Below are 16,117 nucleotides of genomic sequence, written 5' to 3' on the forward strand. Positions count from 1 at the left end.
GGTAGGGAGGGAGGGAGCTACTGCTTGTCTTCCAGCGGCAGTGTCTCACTTCCAGAGTCCTTCCTGTGTCTCCCCCAAAAGAGGTGTGTGTGTTTCACAACAGTGTAGGTCCTAATGGAGGAATCTGCAAAATGATGCTAGTAAATGGATACGTAGCAATTCCTTCCCATCACGTTCATGTCCTGGTAAGTGACCATTCTAAGCATGAGCAGCTTCACATTCTCCTTAGGCAGGATGGGGAATCTTTCTCGAGATGCTGGTGGACTTACACATTGCATCATCCTTGGCTAGGGCTGATGGGAGTTGGAGCCCAGCAATGTCTCGAGGGTTGCAGGTTCCCCATGCCTGGATGGAATACAATTCAGTTTTACTCAGAGTAAAACTATTGAAGTTAATTAAATGTGGCAAGTTAGCTCCATTAATTTCAGTAGGTCTACTCTGACCAAAACTTAGTTGAACTCCGCTCCCTCTTTCTAGACGGCTTAATTCCTCCCATCTGGAATGTGAGCCTCTTCCTGGTTCAAGTACTTAAACTACCCTTCTGATTTGAGTGCAAAGGTTGCCAGGCTCCTGCCTGAATGGTGGTTCCTTCATAGTATAGCAACTATTCCAGGAAGTGCAGGTGAACAATACATAGGATTTATTGCATTGCATTATTGCATTGCAGCAAAGATTCTGCATACTTAAAAAAAAAAAATGTGTAGAGACCATGTGGCACCTCAACTTTAGCTTTAGGAGCATGGACAAGAATGGAATATAATGATTTCTAAATACTGACCCAGGACTTTATTCCTCCGTGTGTGTGAGAGAGAATTCGTACAGATAAATGTTGCATAAAACACTGGCCTTTGTAAACAAAAGTTGCTTAAGTACAAAATGAATATCAAGGCAGCAGTCCTGGTTAATTACAAGGTGATTTACAGCCTCTAATTCTCCGCTATGCTTTAAGAGTAATAGCCAATATCTTTGGCTTATATGACGTGCTATATAGGTACTAGGTTAGAAAACACACCCTGCCCTAATACAATAATGGTTTTAATGTGAGATGTCAGGGAGGAGATGGCAGTATAATTTCCTTTAATCTCCATAGGCTGTAGGCACAGAATGCAGGTAACATTTTTGTACCCAAGTAGTTTGACCAGAGGAATGAAAAGCATCTCCCATGCTGAGTGGTGGAGCTGTTGGCCGTGTCATTAGCTGTTGCCTTGGAAGCTCCTCTCATCCACCAGTTTTTGTGCACTTGTGCCCAAGGAACTCTGAATAGGCAAGCACATATGCTGGTAAGCAATATGAAGTTACTGGCTGAGCCAAGTGAAGTTTAAATATTGTCACCAAAACATGGACATTTGAATCTACCTTTGTAAAGCGGTAACTCCCAAACATTGAGGATGAAATTGGGTACACCTTCTGTCATTCTTATCCACCCACCCACCCACACTAAAGGAAGTTAGACATTCTATTGCAATATATGACTGGAAGTTTTGCTGAGAGATTTGCATATAAGTTTTGGGAATGTTTGGGATACAATACTCTGTTTTAAATTCAAGCACACTTTCCCAAGGGAACCAGGGAAGAGGAATGATGACATCCTGTTGTATCCATCATGGAGCCATTGCATATGAGCATTTGCTAGATTTTTGGATGTTGGGAATGAACTTGCAGTAAAGAGCTGGCTTAGCCCTTGTTCAAATAGAGCATCTTAGTACTTCCACATAAGTGAATGGTAGCAATTCATTCTTAGGGTTGGAGTGAAATCTCTTGGCTCTGAGTGGCTAAGGCCTTACTCTTGGGAATAATCGAGAGACATAATGCATCTCTGTGCTCCGAACACACTGGCAATTAAACATTGCCATGTTTAAGCCAAGGATGAGCAGTCTGTGGCTCTCTTTATTCTGCTGGACTCTAACTCTTCCATCCAGCATGGCCAGTGGTTGGGTATGGTGGTGGAAGTTGTAATCCAACAACCTCTGGAGGGCCACAGGTTCCTCATCTAAGCCCACATGTGATATCAATCATAATGACAAAGTGTAGGCAAAGTGTAGTTTATAATAACTACAGTGGTACTTTGGTTCTCAAACTTAATCACTTGCGGAAGTCTGTTCCAAAACCAAAGCGTTCCAAAACCAAGGTGCGCTTTACCACAGAAAGGAATGCAAAATGGATTAATTTGTTCCAGACTTTTAAAAACAACCCCTAAAACAGCAATTTAACATGAATTTTACTATCTAATGAGACAATTGATCCATAAAATGAAAACAATAAACAATGTACTGCAGTCACACAATCAATCAATCAGTAGCTGAACTGGGTTCCACACAGTCACGGAAACGAAACGAAACAAAAAAGCCACGAAAACTCAAAAAATATACAGCAAAAACATGCAAGCTGGTGACCCTTGCAACATCTTTTGGAAGCAAATGAGACTTGCATCTAGAGTCTCCTCATCTTGATACAGCCAACTCCCCCTTCTTTTTATTTATTTACTTTGCATCTTCTTCCTTTCCTCTAAGGGTCTAAACGCAACCTTCATTGCCTCCATCCCTCCTGCCCCATTTTTTTCCTCACAAGAAAACCCGTAAGGTAGTTCAGGCTGAGAGAGAATGACTCGCTCACAGACACCCAAGGAAGCTTCTTATCTTAGTGGGAATTTGTACCTGGGTCTCTTTACTCCTGGTCTGACACTCTGATCATTATTCCTCCCTGGTGCACTCTTGCTCCCTCTCTCTATATGCAGTTTGATATGAGAGTGGGGTAGTTACGTAAGTTTGGCAGCTTCTTTTTGCGGTAGCCACTGCCTTCTCTCAATCCTATAAATAACACTGTGGTAAGAATGATCCCTTAGTAGTAATCCTCCGTACTGTGGGGTAATGAGCGTTGTATTTGGCAATCCAGTACCATGAAAGTGGTGCTTATTTTATTTCTTTGCAAACCTGGTGCTAGCCTGGAATGATCAGCTTCTTATCTTTTGTCCTCTCATCTCAACTTTCATTTTGCAGGCTCAGTATTATGGAGAGATTGGCATTGGGACACCCCCACAGAAGTTTACTGTGGTCTTCGACACTGGCTCTTCCAACCTCTGGGTGCCTTCTGTCAAGTGCCACTTGATGGACATTGCTTGCTGTAAGTATCTCTTCAGTTGACTGACTTAAGTAGCACCATCCATTAATCCTCTATAGTGTATTTATGTGATAAAGCCTAAGCCAAGCTCTTACTTTGCATGAAAATGACTAACTTTTAAAAATGAATTTTATTTGCCATATCATTGATTGTGTCCTGTGCTTCATTTTGAGAAGCCTGGTACTTACTTCCTGTCCACTATTTTTTAATATTGCTTCCAACTTGATTCCCCACTCCTTGCTGCTTTTTAAGAATACTTTGATTCAACTGACCATTGCTTGAGAGGCAAAGAAGTGTACTTCTCTCTCCTGGGATGCATGCTCCTCAGCACATTGGAAACTGGTCAGCCAGATCTATCTGTCACTGTTCTTATATTATTGAGGCATATAACCTTGCACAAGGAATATGAAGCAATTTGAAATTTAAATATAACCTTTAGTTCTGAATAGCATTTTGCCATTTAGAACAGGAGTGGATAACCTGCTCCTGGGCTCCAGCTCCCGTTGGCCCCAGCCAACGTGGACCCTGTGGTCAGGGACAATGGGACTTGTAGTCCAGCAGCATCTGGAGAGCCAGCACTGATTTACAACTTATGCTGTCAACTGTGTTTCACTCTCTTTCCCAGAGGATCTGTCAGAGCACTTAAACCAGCGGTTCTCAATCTGTGGTCCCCAGATGTTGTTGGACTACAACTCCCATCATCCCTGAGCTCTGGCCTTTCTAGCTAGGGGTGATGGGAGTTGTAGTTCCACAACATCTGGGGACCCACAGGTTGAGAAAGGCTGACTTAAACAGAGTTGGTGGCTGATCATTCCACCTTTTTTACCTCTGAGCGCCTAAAGTGATTTCTCTTAACTAATTTAAAGAGTCTCCCCTGACTATTGAATTAAATGCAGCTGTTTCTGCTTGTGATGAGACCCTTGTGCACATTGGTAGAGATCACGGGGACCACATCTTCTGAACATACCTGTGCGCAGCAACTCCGCTGGCTGAAACTGATGGGAGTTTTAAAGCATCCCTGACCACTGGCCATGCTGGGGAGGGCTGGCAAGAGTTTTATTCCAGCAGTAGTTGCAGGGCTGCTTGTTAGCCACCCTTGCTTTAGGTGGAAAACGGATAATGACTTTATTAAAGGTGGTTTGAAAGAGGGTGTTCTACTCTTGTTATGCACACCCAGCTGGTTTTGCAAGCTTTTATTCTGTAAAGCCTGTTTGACTAGAAATGCATAGGACAAAAAAAGAAGAAGCGTGCCTCATAGGAAGTGAAGCCCCTCAAACTACTTTCAGCCCTCTTGAAAAGTGTGTGAGCTTAGCACGTGTACCTGGGTTTTTCATATCTTGGGAATCCTCAAGAAATAAACCTGCCAGGTATACTTGAATCCCAAAATATACTTTCCAAATCCAATTTAGCAGCCAAATTGGATCTCTCCTCTTAATTCTCCATGTGTTCGAAGAGCTTTAGAAAGCACTTTGTGCTAATGCTTTCAGGTAAAGAGATGCATGTTGGCAGTCGTTCTACCCTGTTCTGGAAGTCCCTTTAGTTCAAGAGGAATGAAAAAGTATTCTCCCCAGCAGATGGGACTTGAAACAGGCAGAGTTAGTTGTGCTACAACCATGCCAGATCTGGCTAAGATTTGGTAAAGGCCACCTTTCTCTGGAAGCCCCGGTGGACTACAATTTAACTGTAGTTGCTTTCCTAAACATCCCTGATACCATTGTGGGCATGGCATAAAAAGTTCAATTTATAGAAGAAGACTAGGTTCATATGCCATCTAGATGTCTTCACTGCTTCTCCACTTAAGATGTTCAGGAGGCGATATAGCTGTGATTATCAAATAACCATGGCCTCCGTTTATAAAATGAGTCTAGTCCATCAGTCCCTAAGCTTGCACATAATCAGGGTTAGCAGTAACCTTGCTATTTGCTATTATTCAGTATTTCACTCTAGCTCTTCAGAACAATTTGGCTGGCCTAGAAATTTGTTGTTTTGAAATGAAACCTATAATTGTCCATATTATGGGTTGTTGGCTGATAAGTGACACTACAGGGTGGGTACTGTCCATGTCTGTCCTGGTTTTTTTTCTTCCAGAATAAATACTACATCAAGTGCATCTCTTTTTTTTTTAATGAATATTTATTGGCATTTTCAATAACAAACATAACAAAAATAGACAAAAAAAAATAACAAAAATACATAAAACTTAAAAAACAATTAAAAACATATGAAATTTCAATTACTTATTTTCATATAACTTCTTTCTCGGACCTCCTCACACCTCCCCTTCTTGTATTCCAATTCAAGTTGTTAACGGTTAGTACATCAAGTGCATCTCTTAGGTCAGGTCTGCATCAAAGCACAATTGCCTTTTCCTTGTTTCTTGAGTGTATTTACATACAGGAATCAAGAAAACTGAATGTAATGAAAACAAATTGTTGTTTTCCCTCCAAGTAATTAAATGCTGCAAAACTGGTTCCTAACACTAACTAAAAAGCTGTGAGAAAGGGGTTATGGATTGGCTTATAGTTTCTGTTTGATCTGGAAGACGGGGTTGGTGTCTCCTCAAATATTTGTCAAGTGTTCCAAGTTGGTAGACTGCGTGTGGATTTATGTGTGTGTGTTGTGTTATTTCCCCCCTGCAGTGCTGCATCACAAATACGATTCTTCCAAGTCCAGCTCGTATGTGAAAAATGGTACAGACTTTGCCATCCATTATGGTACTGGGAGCCTGTCAGGATTTCTCAGCCAAGATCATGTAACGGTTAGTACATCACCAATAATCCACTTCTCCAAGTGGTTAAAGCTTTGAGTCTTTAGCAAAACAATAACAGCCTACCACCACTACCACCATATGAGAGTACTAAAATATCGTAGTGTGATAGGAACTCCTGGGGATAGTACCAAAAGTTTGTGAGGCATATGGGATGTGCTTTTCGCAAAACATAGATTGCCTAGCCAGTGATCAGCTTTGATGTAGAGCACTGTGGGTTTGTTTTGCTGCTTAGAAAAGTAAATGACAGCATTGTGGTAATTATTATTATTATTATTATTATTATTATTATTTTAAAAAAGACAAGGTAGGAGAAGTTAGTTTCAAATTTATTGTCCTGTGGCTGCACATTAAAACAGCTTTTCTCGTGGTGTCCCGTGAAAGGCCCCAGAAGCTCTCTTTGCCAGTCCTTTCTATGAGCCTGCCATCTTTAGTGGCCAGTTGTGTATGGAAAGAATTGCCATGGTTTGTTCGCAATCCTCCTCAAGTAAACTACAGCTACTGTGGCCTTAAGGGAGCCTGTACTTGACCAGGTTAAGTTGATGGAAGTTGCTAGACTAGGGTGATACAATTATTTTAAGCAGCATTTAGCACCAAGCACTGAAACTTAGTTTCTGAAAAAGCTTCAGCCACTGTGTCTCGTTATAAGGAAAGGGGAGCAAGGGAGACTTAACTATGATATCCATGTAATCACTGGCTGATGAAGCAACTTTTACAGGGCAAAGTTGTCTTGTCCCTTTTTATTCTTAGGAGCGCTTGCTAACAGAGCAGAAAAAATCAGAATAATCATATACTAAGTTTTTGTCCTGCCCTTCCCCCCAAAGACAACTAGGGTGGCAAACCATAAAGCAATATAACAGCACAATTAAAAAATAAAGCAAGGAAAAACTTCGAGAGCATCTAAAACCATATTAAAATAGCCACATGTTCTCACATCTAATAATTTCAAGGTTGCTAGGAACAGTATCTTTCAACCATCAAATGCCTGGGTGAGCAGGGATGTTTGTAAAATTCCTCCTGAATGTTAATAGTGAGGAAGGCAAGCAAGAGATTAGAAAGAACAATTCTGACATACCAAACAAAATCTTTGCCAAGTCTCACAATTTCATCATATCTGGTCATAAACTGAGTGGCGAAGAAACAGTCTAGATGAATTCATGTGAATCCCTGGATGGTATTTTTTTCTCCTTCCCACACCCTGTGCCACCTTTGGTCAGATTCACCTGGCATTGCTCACTTTTGTGGCTCTGCAGCAAGGAAGGGCAGGAGCAGAAAAAAAGCAGAGCTGTTGCCACAGTGACTCCCAAGGTTTGAAAATTGCTGCCTGGGGGAAGTTCAGAGTTTAACATCTCTGCGATTTCAGAGAGGTGATAAAACTTCCTCTTTTCAGCAAGCATTTGGTTCTGTGTCTAGTTCCTGTATTCTGTGTTTGTGGGTTTTTGTTACACTCGCCTTTGTTGTTGCTCACAGCCTTGAGCTTTAGAAAAGCAGTTTAATCGCTTAAAAATTACAAAATGAATACAATAGCGAGATGATAATGGAAGTTGCATGGCTTCTATGAAGGCAACTGCATGCTCCTTATCAGCTTTTATGTTTTTCAAGATTGCTCTGTTTGTTCCATGTGCCTTTATATGGCATGTATTGAGAAGGGAGGGATCCTGGCACCACTTGAGCATGTTTTTATCTTACTACCAGAAGAATGATACCATATTTGTTCCAATAATGGTGTAAATGTGTATGTTTTGGGTTCTCCCAACCTTCCTTTCTCTTTCTCCCAGATTGGTAACCTGATTGTCCAGAATCAGTTGTTTGGTGAAGCTGTCAAGCAGCCTGGTATCACTTTCATTGCTGCAAAGTTTGATGGCATCCTTGGCCTGGCATACCCTAAGATCTCCGTGGATAAAGTGTTGCCTTTCTTTGACAATGCAATGCAACAGGCACTAATGGAGAAGAACCTATTTTCCTTTTATCTGAACAGGTATGTCACCTTGCTTTAACTTGTGTGCCAAGGACCAAAGGGAAAGGCCTTTCCATCCCCAAAGGAAACGTCTTAATTATTTCATATGTGTGGTGGTGGTGCCTACATTTGCTGCGTAAAGATAAAGCCCTTTTAAGAAGATGGAAAGATTATGTGTGGCATCCATTAGGAGAAGAGGGAATATCAGGTTGTGATGGACAGGGGAAGAAGTTCCTTTTTGTCATTTAGAAATGTCCTGATATCCTTTGACTCATTTCTGTCTTGTGACTCACACCCAATTCTTTATTCTTTTTTTAAAAAACCACAACGCAATACAATATATGCACACAAAAATCAGTGCATAACATTGATTACTATATGGTGCAAATCACCTGATCATGAATAAAGAGTCCTGCAGCATCATATAAGAAATGCCCCATTGTTACTGGGTTATGGGCCAAGGGTTTCCCCAGCAGAGTATGCCCACAACTGTGAAAGGGCTCAGGGAACCAGCAAATGAGCACGACACAGGTGCAGGCTCCGAATGGTCTGAAGGCTTGCAGTGCAGCCTTATGGGAAACCATACACAGACCAGTCTTGAGCTCTTTAGATAGACCACCACGGTGTGCATAATAAAGGATTGCCACCCAATCTGGTGCACATGTTGAGTTCGGTTTGGGCTTTCTCACTGGTAGGACTGCTTAGGGTAGCAGAGCTGTTGAAAGCCAGACTTAAAGAAATATGCCAAGTACACAAAGGATGGCATTGCTTCCTTTGGATTCTGGGGGCCTTTTCCCTGTCCTGCATCACTTCTGTATCCTTGTCCTTATGTGTTTTTTCCACTTTACATTTCCACAGTTCATTGAGTGTATTGCTCAGAAGCTATGGATCCCCCTCCGTTTTTGTACTAACATTTTTCTTCTCCACTTGTGTGCTGCCTCTTCTAGGGATCCGAAAGCAGCCACTGGAGGTGAATTGCTTTTCGGAGGGGTGGACCCACAATATTATACTGGGGACTTCACCTGGGTGAACGTCACTCGCAAAGCTTACTGGCAGATCCACATGGACAAGTGAGTTGCTTCTCTCATTTGTTTCACAGGTGCACAAGGGGGTCCATAGTTTGTTAGCATATAGATTGCCTGCAACAAAGCATTGTTCTATATCCCCACGGGAGCTGTGTAACACCATGTAGGGCTTGCAGTAAGCGAGGACTCCGGGGGGGGGGGGGGAGGAAAACCCCACTCTCCTAAAATCTTCCATGCTGTGCCATGTAGCACAGAAGGAGTTCAGTCCCCAATGCTGAGGATTTGCTACACCCAACTGCACAAAGGTGGGTAAAATTGAATTCTTTAAAAAAAACAAAACATCTGAGAATTGTCTTCTTCCAGGGTTGACGTTGGCAATGGCCTGACTGTGTGCAAAGATGGCTGTGAAGCTATTGTAGACACAGGGACCTCCCTCATTACAGGCCCAACAGAAGAAATTAAGCAACTGCAGAAAGCCATTGGAGCTAAGCCAATCATTAAAGGACAGGTAATGTGGGAATGGGGTGAGGTGGTGGGTCTAATGTTGGGACATCCATATGTGCAGCCTGACTACTGTTTCTCTCAGGGCTGGCTAGTCTGGGACCCTCCAGATGTTAGGCTCCGGCTCTACTCTACTCCACACATTGAGCACACTGGCTGGGGCTGATGAGATTTGGGAGTCCAACATCTGAAGGGTCACAGGTTCTCTAGCACTGCTTTCTATATATTGGTTTTGGTCTCAACTGGGTTCAGATACAGCCAATAGCTTGGATTGCTACCTCAAAAGCAGCTTGGTTACAAGTTCAAAGCGGTTCAAATGTTGGGTAACCTTTATGTTACAGTACTGCAGCTTTCCCCCCACAACCAGACCTGCTTAGGAAGAATTGGCCATAATAAGTTCTATACACCCTCCCTTCCACCTCAGAGGATTTTCAGGTCCATACTCCAGTCTGGTTTATACAGCATGCAGGACTTCTTACAGTGTCAACATCCCACATGTTGCGCTTCGCATTGGCGCTTGTGCGTAATGTTAGCATGCCTGAGATCAGCAGCCTCTGCAGGTGTGCCATCGACATCCTGTCATTACATGCAAACAGACCAGTGGCTGAGGGAAGAATGCTTAAAATGTGGCTCAAGTGAGGGCTGAACCCCTTACACTCAAAGGGCTTATTTGTAGCCTGCATGCTGTGTAAGCTGGGTCTAAGAGAACTCCCTCAGCCAATAGTATAGGAGGAGAAATTCTGCTACGTTCAGCTTCAGCTGCTGCTTCAGCACTTTGAGAATTGCTGTATAATGATAAATTTCCTGTCTGTGTAGTTCTTAAAAGGTACAGCAAGGGAGGTCCACTCAAGATATGGATCTTCCATCTCTTTAACTGCCCAGATATATGGCTTTTTTGTGGGAAAGGCATCAGAATGTGGCACTAATGAAGTGTAAGAGGTAGTAGTAGTAGTAGTAGTAATGTTTGGGATTTTTATAGAGAACTTAATGTTCACTGTAATCCTAGCAATGAGCAGTGGCTCAGTGCTGCCCCTGTACTGCAGCTGAGGACAAGATGTTTGTTGCCAGCAGGAAAAATCCAAGGGGTGCCCCTGTTCCAGGAAGAAGAAGAAGAATAGCCTAAACAAGCCCCTTTTAGGGAGAAGGGTGGAGTATAGGAGTCACTAGCTAGTTCTTGTCTACACACCTTCAGGAGTCAAAATTCATAGCTCTACAACAAGGTTCTTATACTTCCAATTTATTTTTATTTTTCAGTACATGCTTCCGTGTGATAAGCTGTCTTCCCTTCCCAATGTGAACTTGGTCCTGGGAGGGAAATCCTATGCCCTCTCTCCAAATCAATATGTCTTGAAGGTAAGTTCAAAACTATTTATGAGATCATCCTAAGAATGCTCACCAACCTATCCTAGAAGCAGCAGTTTTGGGTCCCCAGGATGCTTTTATTGATGTTCATCCAGCATCTAGTAATAGATTTGTTATATCTGCACTGGATCCTGTGCACTTCAGGGAAATAGCTAGGACTCTTAAAAGCATAATGGACTCTGCCTTTGTGTCTTTTTACATGATAGTTAGTTAAACCTTAAGACTGAGTTCTCTCATTGCATACCAATTACTTAAGTGAAGGATTAGTGAGCAAATTATTTTGGGGGAGGAGCAGGAAGAGGACTGAAAACTAATAAATATTGTGGGGGGACAGTAAATGCTGCTTAAGTGGTCAATGCACATCTATAAAACATTGTTTGACCACGGCTTTTCTACAAGGATATGTTTGGGCTTTTATATATATATATATATTGAAGATATATGCATGATCTTCTTCAACAACTGGTGGCTCTTTAGGTGCTCCTGAACACTAAACTGCAAAAGGAAGCAAACAAGGTGCAACTATAGAGAAGACTAGTATGCTCTCGCTCGTTCACTCTCTTGTTTTTTAAAAAACCCACACCTTCTTTTCTCTCCCTATAGGTTACTGTTCAAGGAGAAACTCTTTGCTTGAGTGGATTTTCAGGCTTGGATGTCCCACCACCTAGTGGACCTCTTTGGATCCTGGGTGATGTCTTCATCGGCGGTTATTACACCGTGTTTGATCGAGATAATGATGCCGTTGGTTTTGCAAAAAGCACTGGCAGTGCGTAAATGCAACTGACAACCACCTCCCACTCTCTCTCCAAATTCACCCACAAACACACTGGAGTTTTCTACTGTGTCTTGTAGGCATTAGGAACAAAATCAGGAAAGTTAAAAGGAAAAAAATAATGACACTTTAAAATTTAAATAAGAAGGAGCAGAGATCTTAAAAAATAATAATAATCTGAAAAGCTACTAGTGACCATTAAACAAACACTTGTCCTTCCTCGAATGATACAGGCCATAGAAAAGTTATAATAAAAACATACCTAAGGAGCCCCAGCATTGTATGAGCTCTTCAAACATCTGGTTACTTGACATGCTATTCCTTTTTAAGCATAAGAACTATAAATGCCATATTTAAATTAACACAGTTGCAAGGGATTGGACTAGATGAACCCTTTGGTGTTCCTTCCAATCCTACAATTCTATTATTTATCCGCTCCAAAAAAGAACCCTTGATACATGCTTTTAGATTCGCTTCCCTAGCTGTTCCCCATTTTTAATTTATTGATATATATATAAAGGCAACATAGAGAACAGAATCTTTCACAGTTGTTTATGGGGGAAGTGCTAGGTAGTTGGGAAGTTACCGCGGAATTTGCATTGGGCTAATGATCCCCGTAGTATTTCTTGCATTGTGGGGATGTGGGAATATAGCAGAATTGTCCTGATTTGCATTTTTAAAAGAAACGTAGCAGGTCCACATCACTTTGGGTTAGATGGGCTCCAATGAGTAGAGAGTCCTTGGGAAGTTATAACTGTGGAAATGGGTATTTCTATAAGGTATGATTGGGTTCTCCATCTCATATTTAATAAACGGCCACAGTTCTGATTCTGGTCTGAGCAACCCCATTCAGGTACTGTAGTTTCATGATACATTGTTACAAGTTCTTTCTCTTGGTTTCCCACACCTTACATAATTCCCAGCTTTTGCGGGTGTAAGGAAAGTGACCATGATTTTTGTGAGATCTTTCCTGCTCAAGGTTGCTTTGGAGATTCATCAACTTGTCAAATATGGCCTCTCCCCACACCCCACTATTAAATCAAGTCACAGCTACTCTGACACTCGTTTCTCAGTACAGAAAAATCCTGTAGATCTCTTGATAAAACAGGGAACCTTGGGTGTGGGACAAGTTCAACCTGCCCTTGCAGAAAGCACGACTGATCTTCCTGCTCAACAGCTGACAGGCAGGGGTTTGAATCCTGCTTGGTCACTCTCTCCCTCCAACCCTATGGGTCAACTTTGGCAGGGGGCCAGGACCATCCACCTGTCAAGAGTTGACCTGTGGGTTGTGGGGAGATGAAGATCTGGCACACCGAGCCAAAAAGGTTCCCCACCATTGTTACGAAACTTACTCTGCTATGAGAAGCTTGATCTCTGCACAGATTGATTCTGGTTACCTAGACTTTTATGGAAAGTGTTTTATAAAAAGAGCTGCCTCTGCATTGGCGTCTATTTTGGCCTGGCAAGCAGAAGGCATGGAGCAGCCCTTCGGGACAGGAAGGTGGAGGTAAGCTAGGTAGATGTTAGTTGAACAAACTGGAACGTCATTGTTTAGTTGGTAAATGAAGTCTTCCAGTATCTTTTTAGATAAATCTGAAATGTTCCATTGATATTTTGGAGCCCAGCCCTAAGGTTGCGAGACAGCACGGATAACACAGAACACAACTTTTAGATTAAACAAAGAGCTGTTCTGATGCAGAGCCAAGCACACTTCGCTGAAGATGCTTTATTTTAAACTAGATGAAATCTGGTTCATGAAGAGCAACACAATAGAAAAGCTGGTGAACACGGGGGAGTAAAAGGCACCAGGAATTTGAACATACATTTGTGAATAGGCTGCATGTCCTAGACTACAACCCCACCCCCACCCTCCTGGTTGGGTTGAATACTTTGGAATGCAGATAAGCATCAGGATATCTAGAGAAGGCTACACCTGCTTGGGATTGCTAACAAGATGCTGCCATTCAAAAACCATGGTGTGTCTGTAAGCTTGTGAAAGATTGGAGATGTCATTAAAACTGTAGCATCCTTCCCCAACCTGGTGCCCACCATGTTGACTGGGGCTGGTTGGAGTTGCAGTCTAAAACATCTAAAACTACCAGGTTGGGGAAGGGAGTTGTAGCATGTCCTGAGTTACGATGGGTATATTGAAATACACTTCTTTAAAATCCTTGCTTAGCTCCTCCTAAGAGTTTTCAACCCTGAACTAGTAATTCAAGGTCACTGAATAGCTTCTCACTGAGTAATATCAAATACAAATACTCTAGAACTTTCATTTCAAACTTAAGTGCCCAAAGCTTTTCTTAAGAGAAGCTGTATAGAAAGTGTCTTAAATTTTCTTTAGGTGGTCATTCATATCAGGATAAGATTGAACACAAGTCTTTTGTCTTGAAGAGATTTTATCATGAATGCCGTATATTATATATAAAAAGTATCTCTCACTCATTAGCACTGAGTGGGCTGATTGGCCGGTAATGGTATATGTTTCAGTCTCTTGGAGGCAACTGCTAACAGCAGCCTAACCACCACCACCACCCCTTTAAAAGGCACGTGGCATAGTCTATAAAGGAGGAGAGCGTTCTCTGCAGACCTTTGGAAGGTTGAGTAGAGGAATCTGCTTGTTTGGAATACATTTAGAGCTGCTTGTCACTCCCCCCCCCCCCTTGTTTTTTGCTTGCTTTTTCTAAATGTGTAAGATGCTCTTGTGGCTCTCCTGTTGGGCAGATGCAAGTTGTAGCTGATCTCTCCACTCAATTTGTCATAGAAAAATTGTAATGGAAAAAATAAATTTTGTCTCCTCTACATTCCATCTTGCGTCATCATTTGAGTGGTTTGGGTGGTATTTTCCAAGGAACCAGATGATCCGTTCAGTACAAGCAATGTCCAAACTGGCTGAGAAACCAAGGCTAATCCAGAATGGAAAAGAAGGCACAGATCATTATGTTTACAGCACAATCCTATGCATCTTTACTTGGAAAAAAGTTCAAGGGTGATTGCATCCCCATCCCCCTCTTAATGGAATGTCCCTGTAGTTTCCAGAGCTGCTCTACCAATAGGTTTTTCAATAGAATTGTTGGGTTTCATGAATTCTATTCTATTTAGGCAACAAACTAATCTTTTCCAGGCCCTCAATGCTACTGCTGGCAACACACTATGCAATGGCTGTACATCCCACATAGCCCATCTGCTAGGAATTGGTATATCCTTTTAAAATAACACGATTGACATCGCAGTTGGTTTTACATTTTGTTTATTGAAACTACACCTTCCTTGAGAAGTGCATTGCTTCTTGAAAGCTGAGGTTGCTGCTGCTGTGCTAGGGTCTGCAAAATGTTCCTAGTTGCTTCTTAAGATGGGGAGAGCTAGCAGCAAAAGACACTGACTGGAGAAGACTGAGGGAGGGGGGTGGACAGAGGTGCTTTCTGCTCTGAGTAATTTGATTTACGATGCCTAATTCTCATATGGAGCAAACAAATCAGTTGCCTTTCCAAATACCTACCTACGGGACCGCCTCTCCTGGTATGCCCCACAGAGAAACCTACGGTCTGCAAATAATAATACCCTCAAGGTCCCAGGCCTCAGAGAGGTTAGGCTGGCCTCAACTAGAGCCAGGGCCTCCTCGGCTGCGGCTCCAATCTGGTGGAACGCTCTGTCACAAGAGACTAGGGCCCTGCGGGACCTGACATCTTTCCGCAGGGCCTGCAAGACAGAGTTGTTCCACCAGGCCTTTGGTCAGGGCGCAGCCTGACTCCCTCCTCTGGCAACCTGTACAGAATCTTGTTTAATCGGTTGCCATTAATTTGATTTTAATTAATTTTTATAATGAAATATTTTGAATGTGTGACTATTTGATTGTTTGATTATTTGATTATTGTTAGCCGCCCTGAGCCCGGCTTCGGCTGGGGAGGGCGGGATATAAATAAAATTTATTATTATTATTATTATACACTGTTGGTTCTTAATCTAAATTTCATTAAGCCACACACATATAGCGCCACCACAGGCCCCAAACAGAATTGTTGCTTATGTCTGTCCTACAGAAGCAACTTCAAAGTTTTGCTAATGATAGGCTATATCTGACTTAAGTCAGATCTGTGAACTAGACAAACTTTCAAGTTCACTGATTTCAGTGGGTCTACCCTGACGTAATTGAATACAACCCGGTCATTTGCTAAATATATGCAAGATACAAATGTTTAATTGTTACACAGAGGCTATGCTTGTCTTTAAAAAACACAGGTCTCCCTACCAGAATGCAGTCACATGACCTATTTCTTCTGTGCCATGCATGGCTTTTTGTGCCTGTCTGAAATAAATAAACATTTGACAGCCTCAGCAGGAGTACTGCTTGCTGCCATATATGCTATATCAAATCAGTGCAGTGAAATGGATTCTATTATTATTTTCTTTCTTACTTTGAATACCTTGTTGACAAATTTGCTGAACATTAGCATATGTGATAGGCACACAAAAGAAAGTAGGCAAGCAATTCTCAGTATGGAAAGAGCAATTCCAAAGAGCGTTGCAAAATACAGAAGAGAGCAGACCCTATGCATTTAATTGCTGTAGAGAATAGTTATGCTGTCGTTGCTTAAAGGTCTACTACTTGCCATATG

The 16,117-nt window shown here is 42.1% G+C and overlaps 1 protein-coding gene and 1 long non-coding RNA gene across 3 annotated transcripts in view; one reads left to right on the forward strand and one right to left on the reverse strand.

Annotated features, from left to right (window-relative positions):
• CTSD (cathepsin D) overlaps positions 1-14,308 on the forward strand; it is a 59,889-nt gene extending 45,581 nt beyond the window's left edge. For both annotated transcript variants that reach the window (XM_083722671.1, XM_083722670.1), the window contains 7 exons: positions 2,997-3,120; positions 5,757-5,875; positions 7,663-7,862; positions 8,789-8,911; positions 9,230-9,374; positions 10,622-10,720; positions 11,333-14,308. In XM_083722671.1, coding sequence (XP_083578797.1) covers positions 2,997-3,120; positions 5,757-5,875; positions 7,663-7,862; positions 8,789-8,911; positions 9,230-9,374; positions 10,622-10,720; positions 11,333-11,503 — 981 coding nt within the window. In that variant the 3' untranslated portion in view covers positions 11,504-14,308. The remainder of the gene's footprint in view (positions 1-2,996; positions 3,121-5,756; positions 5,876-7,662; positions 7,863-8,788; positions 8,912-9,229; positions 9,375-10,621; positions 10,721-11,332) is intronic.
• Positions 11,666-16,035, reverse strand: LOC310837396. Its single transcript, XR_014560520.1, has 2 exons — positions 15,449-16,035; positions 11,666-14,996 (listed from the first exon to the last, which is right to left on the reverse strand). It is a non-coding gene; the product is annotated as an uncharacterized lncRNA (long non-coding RNA).
• Positions 16,036-16,117: the final 82 nt, after the last annotated feature.

Source organism: Podarcis gaigeae (genome assembly GCF_964106915.1).
Source record: "Podarcis gaigeae genome assembly, chromosome: 1".
NCBI lineage: Eukaryota > Metazoa > Chordata > Lepidosauria > Squamata > Lacertidae > Podarcis > Podarcis gaigeae.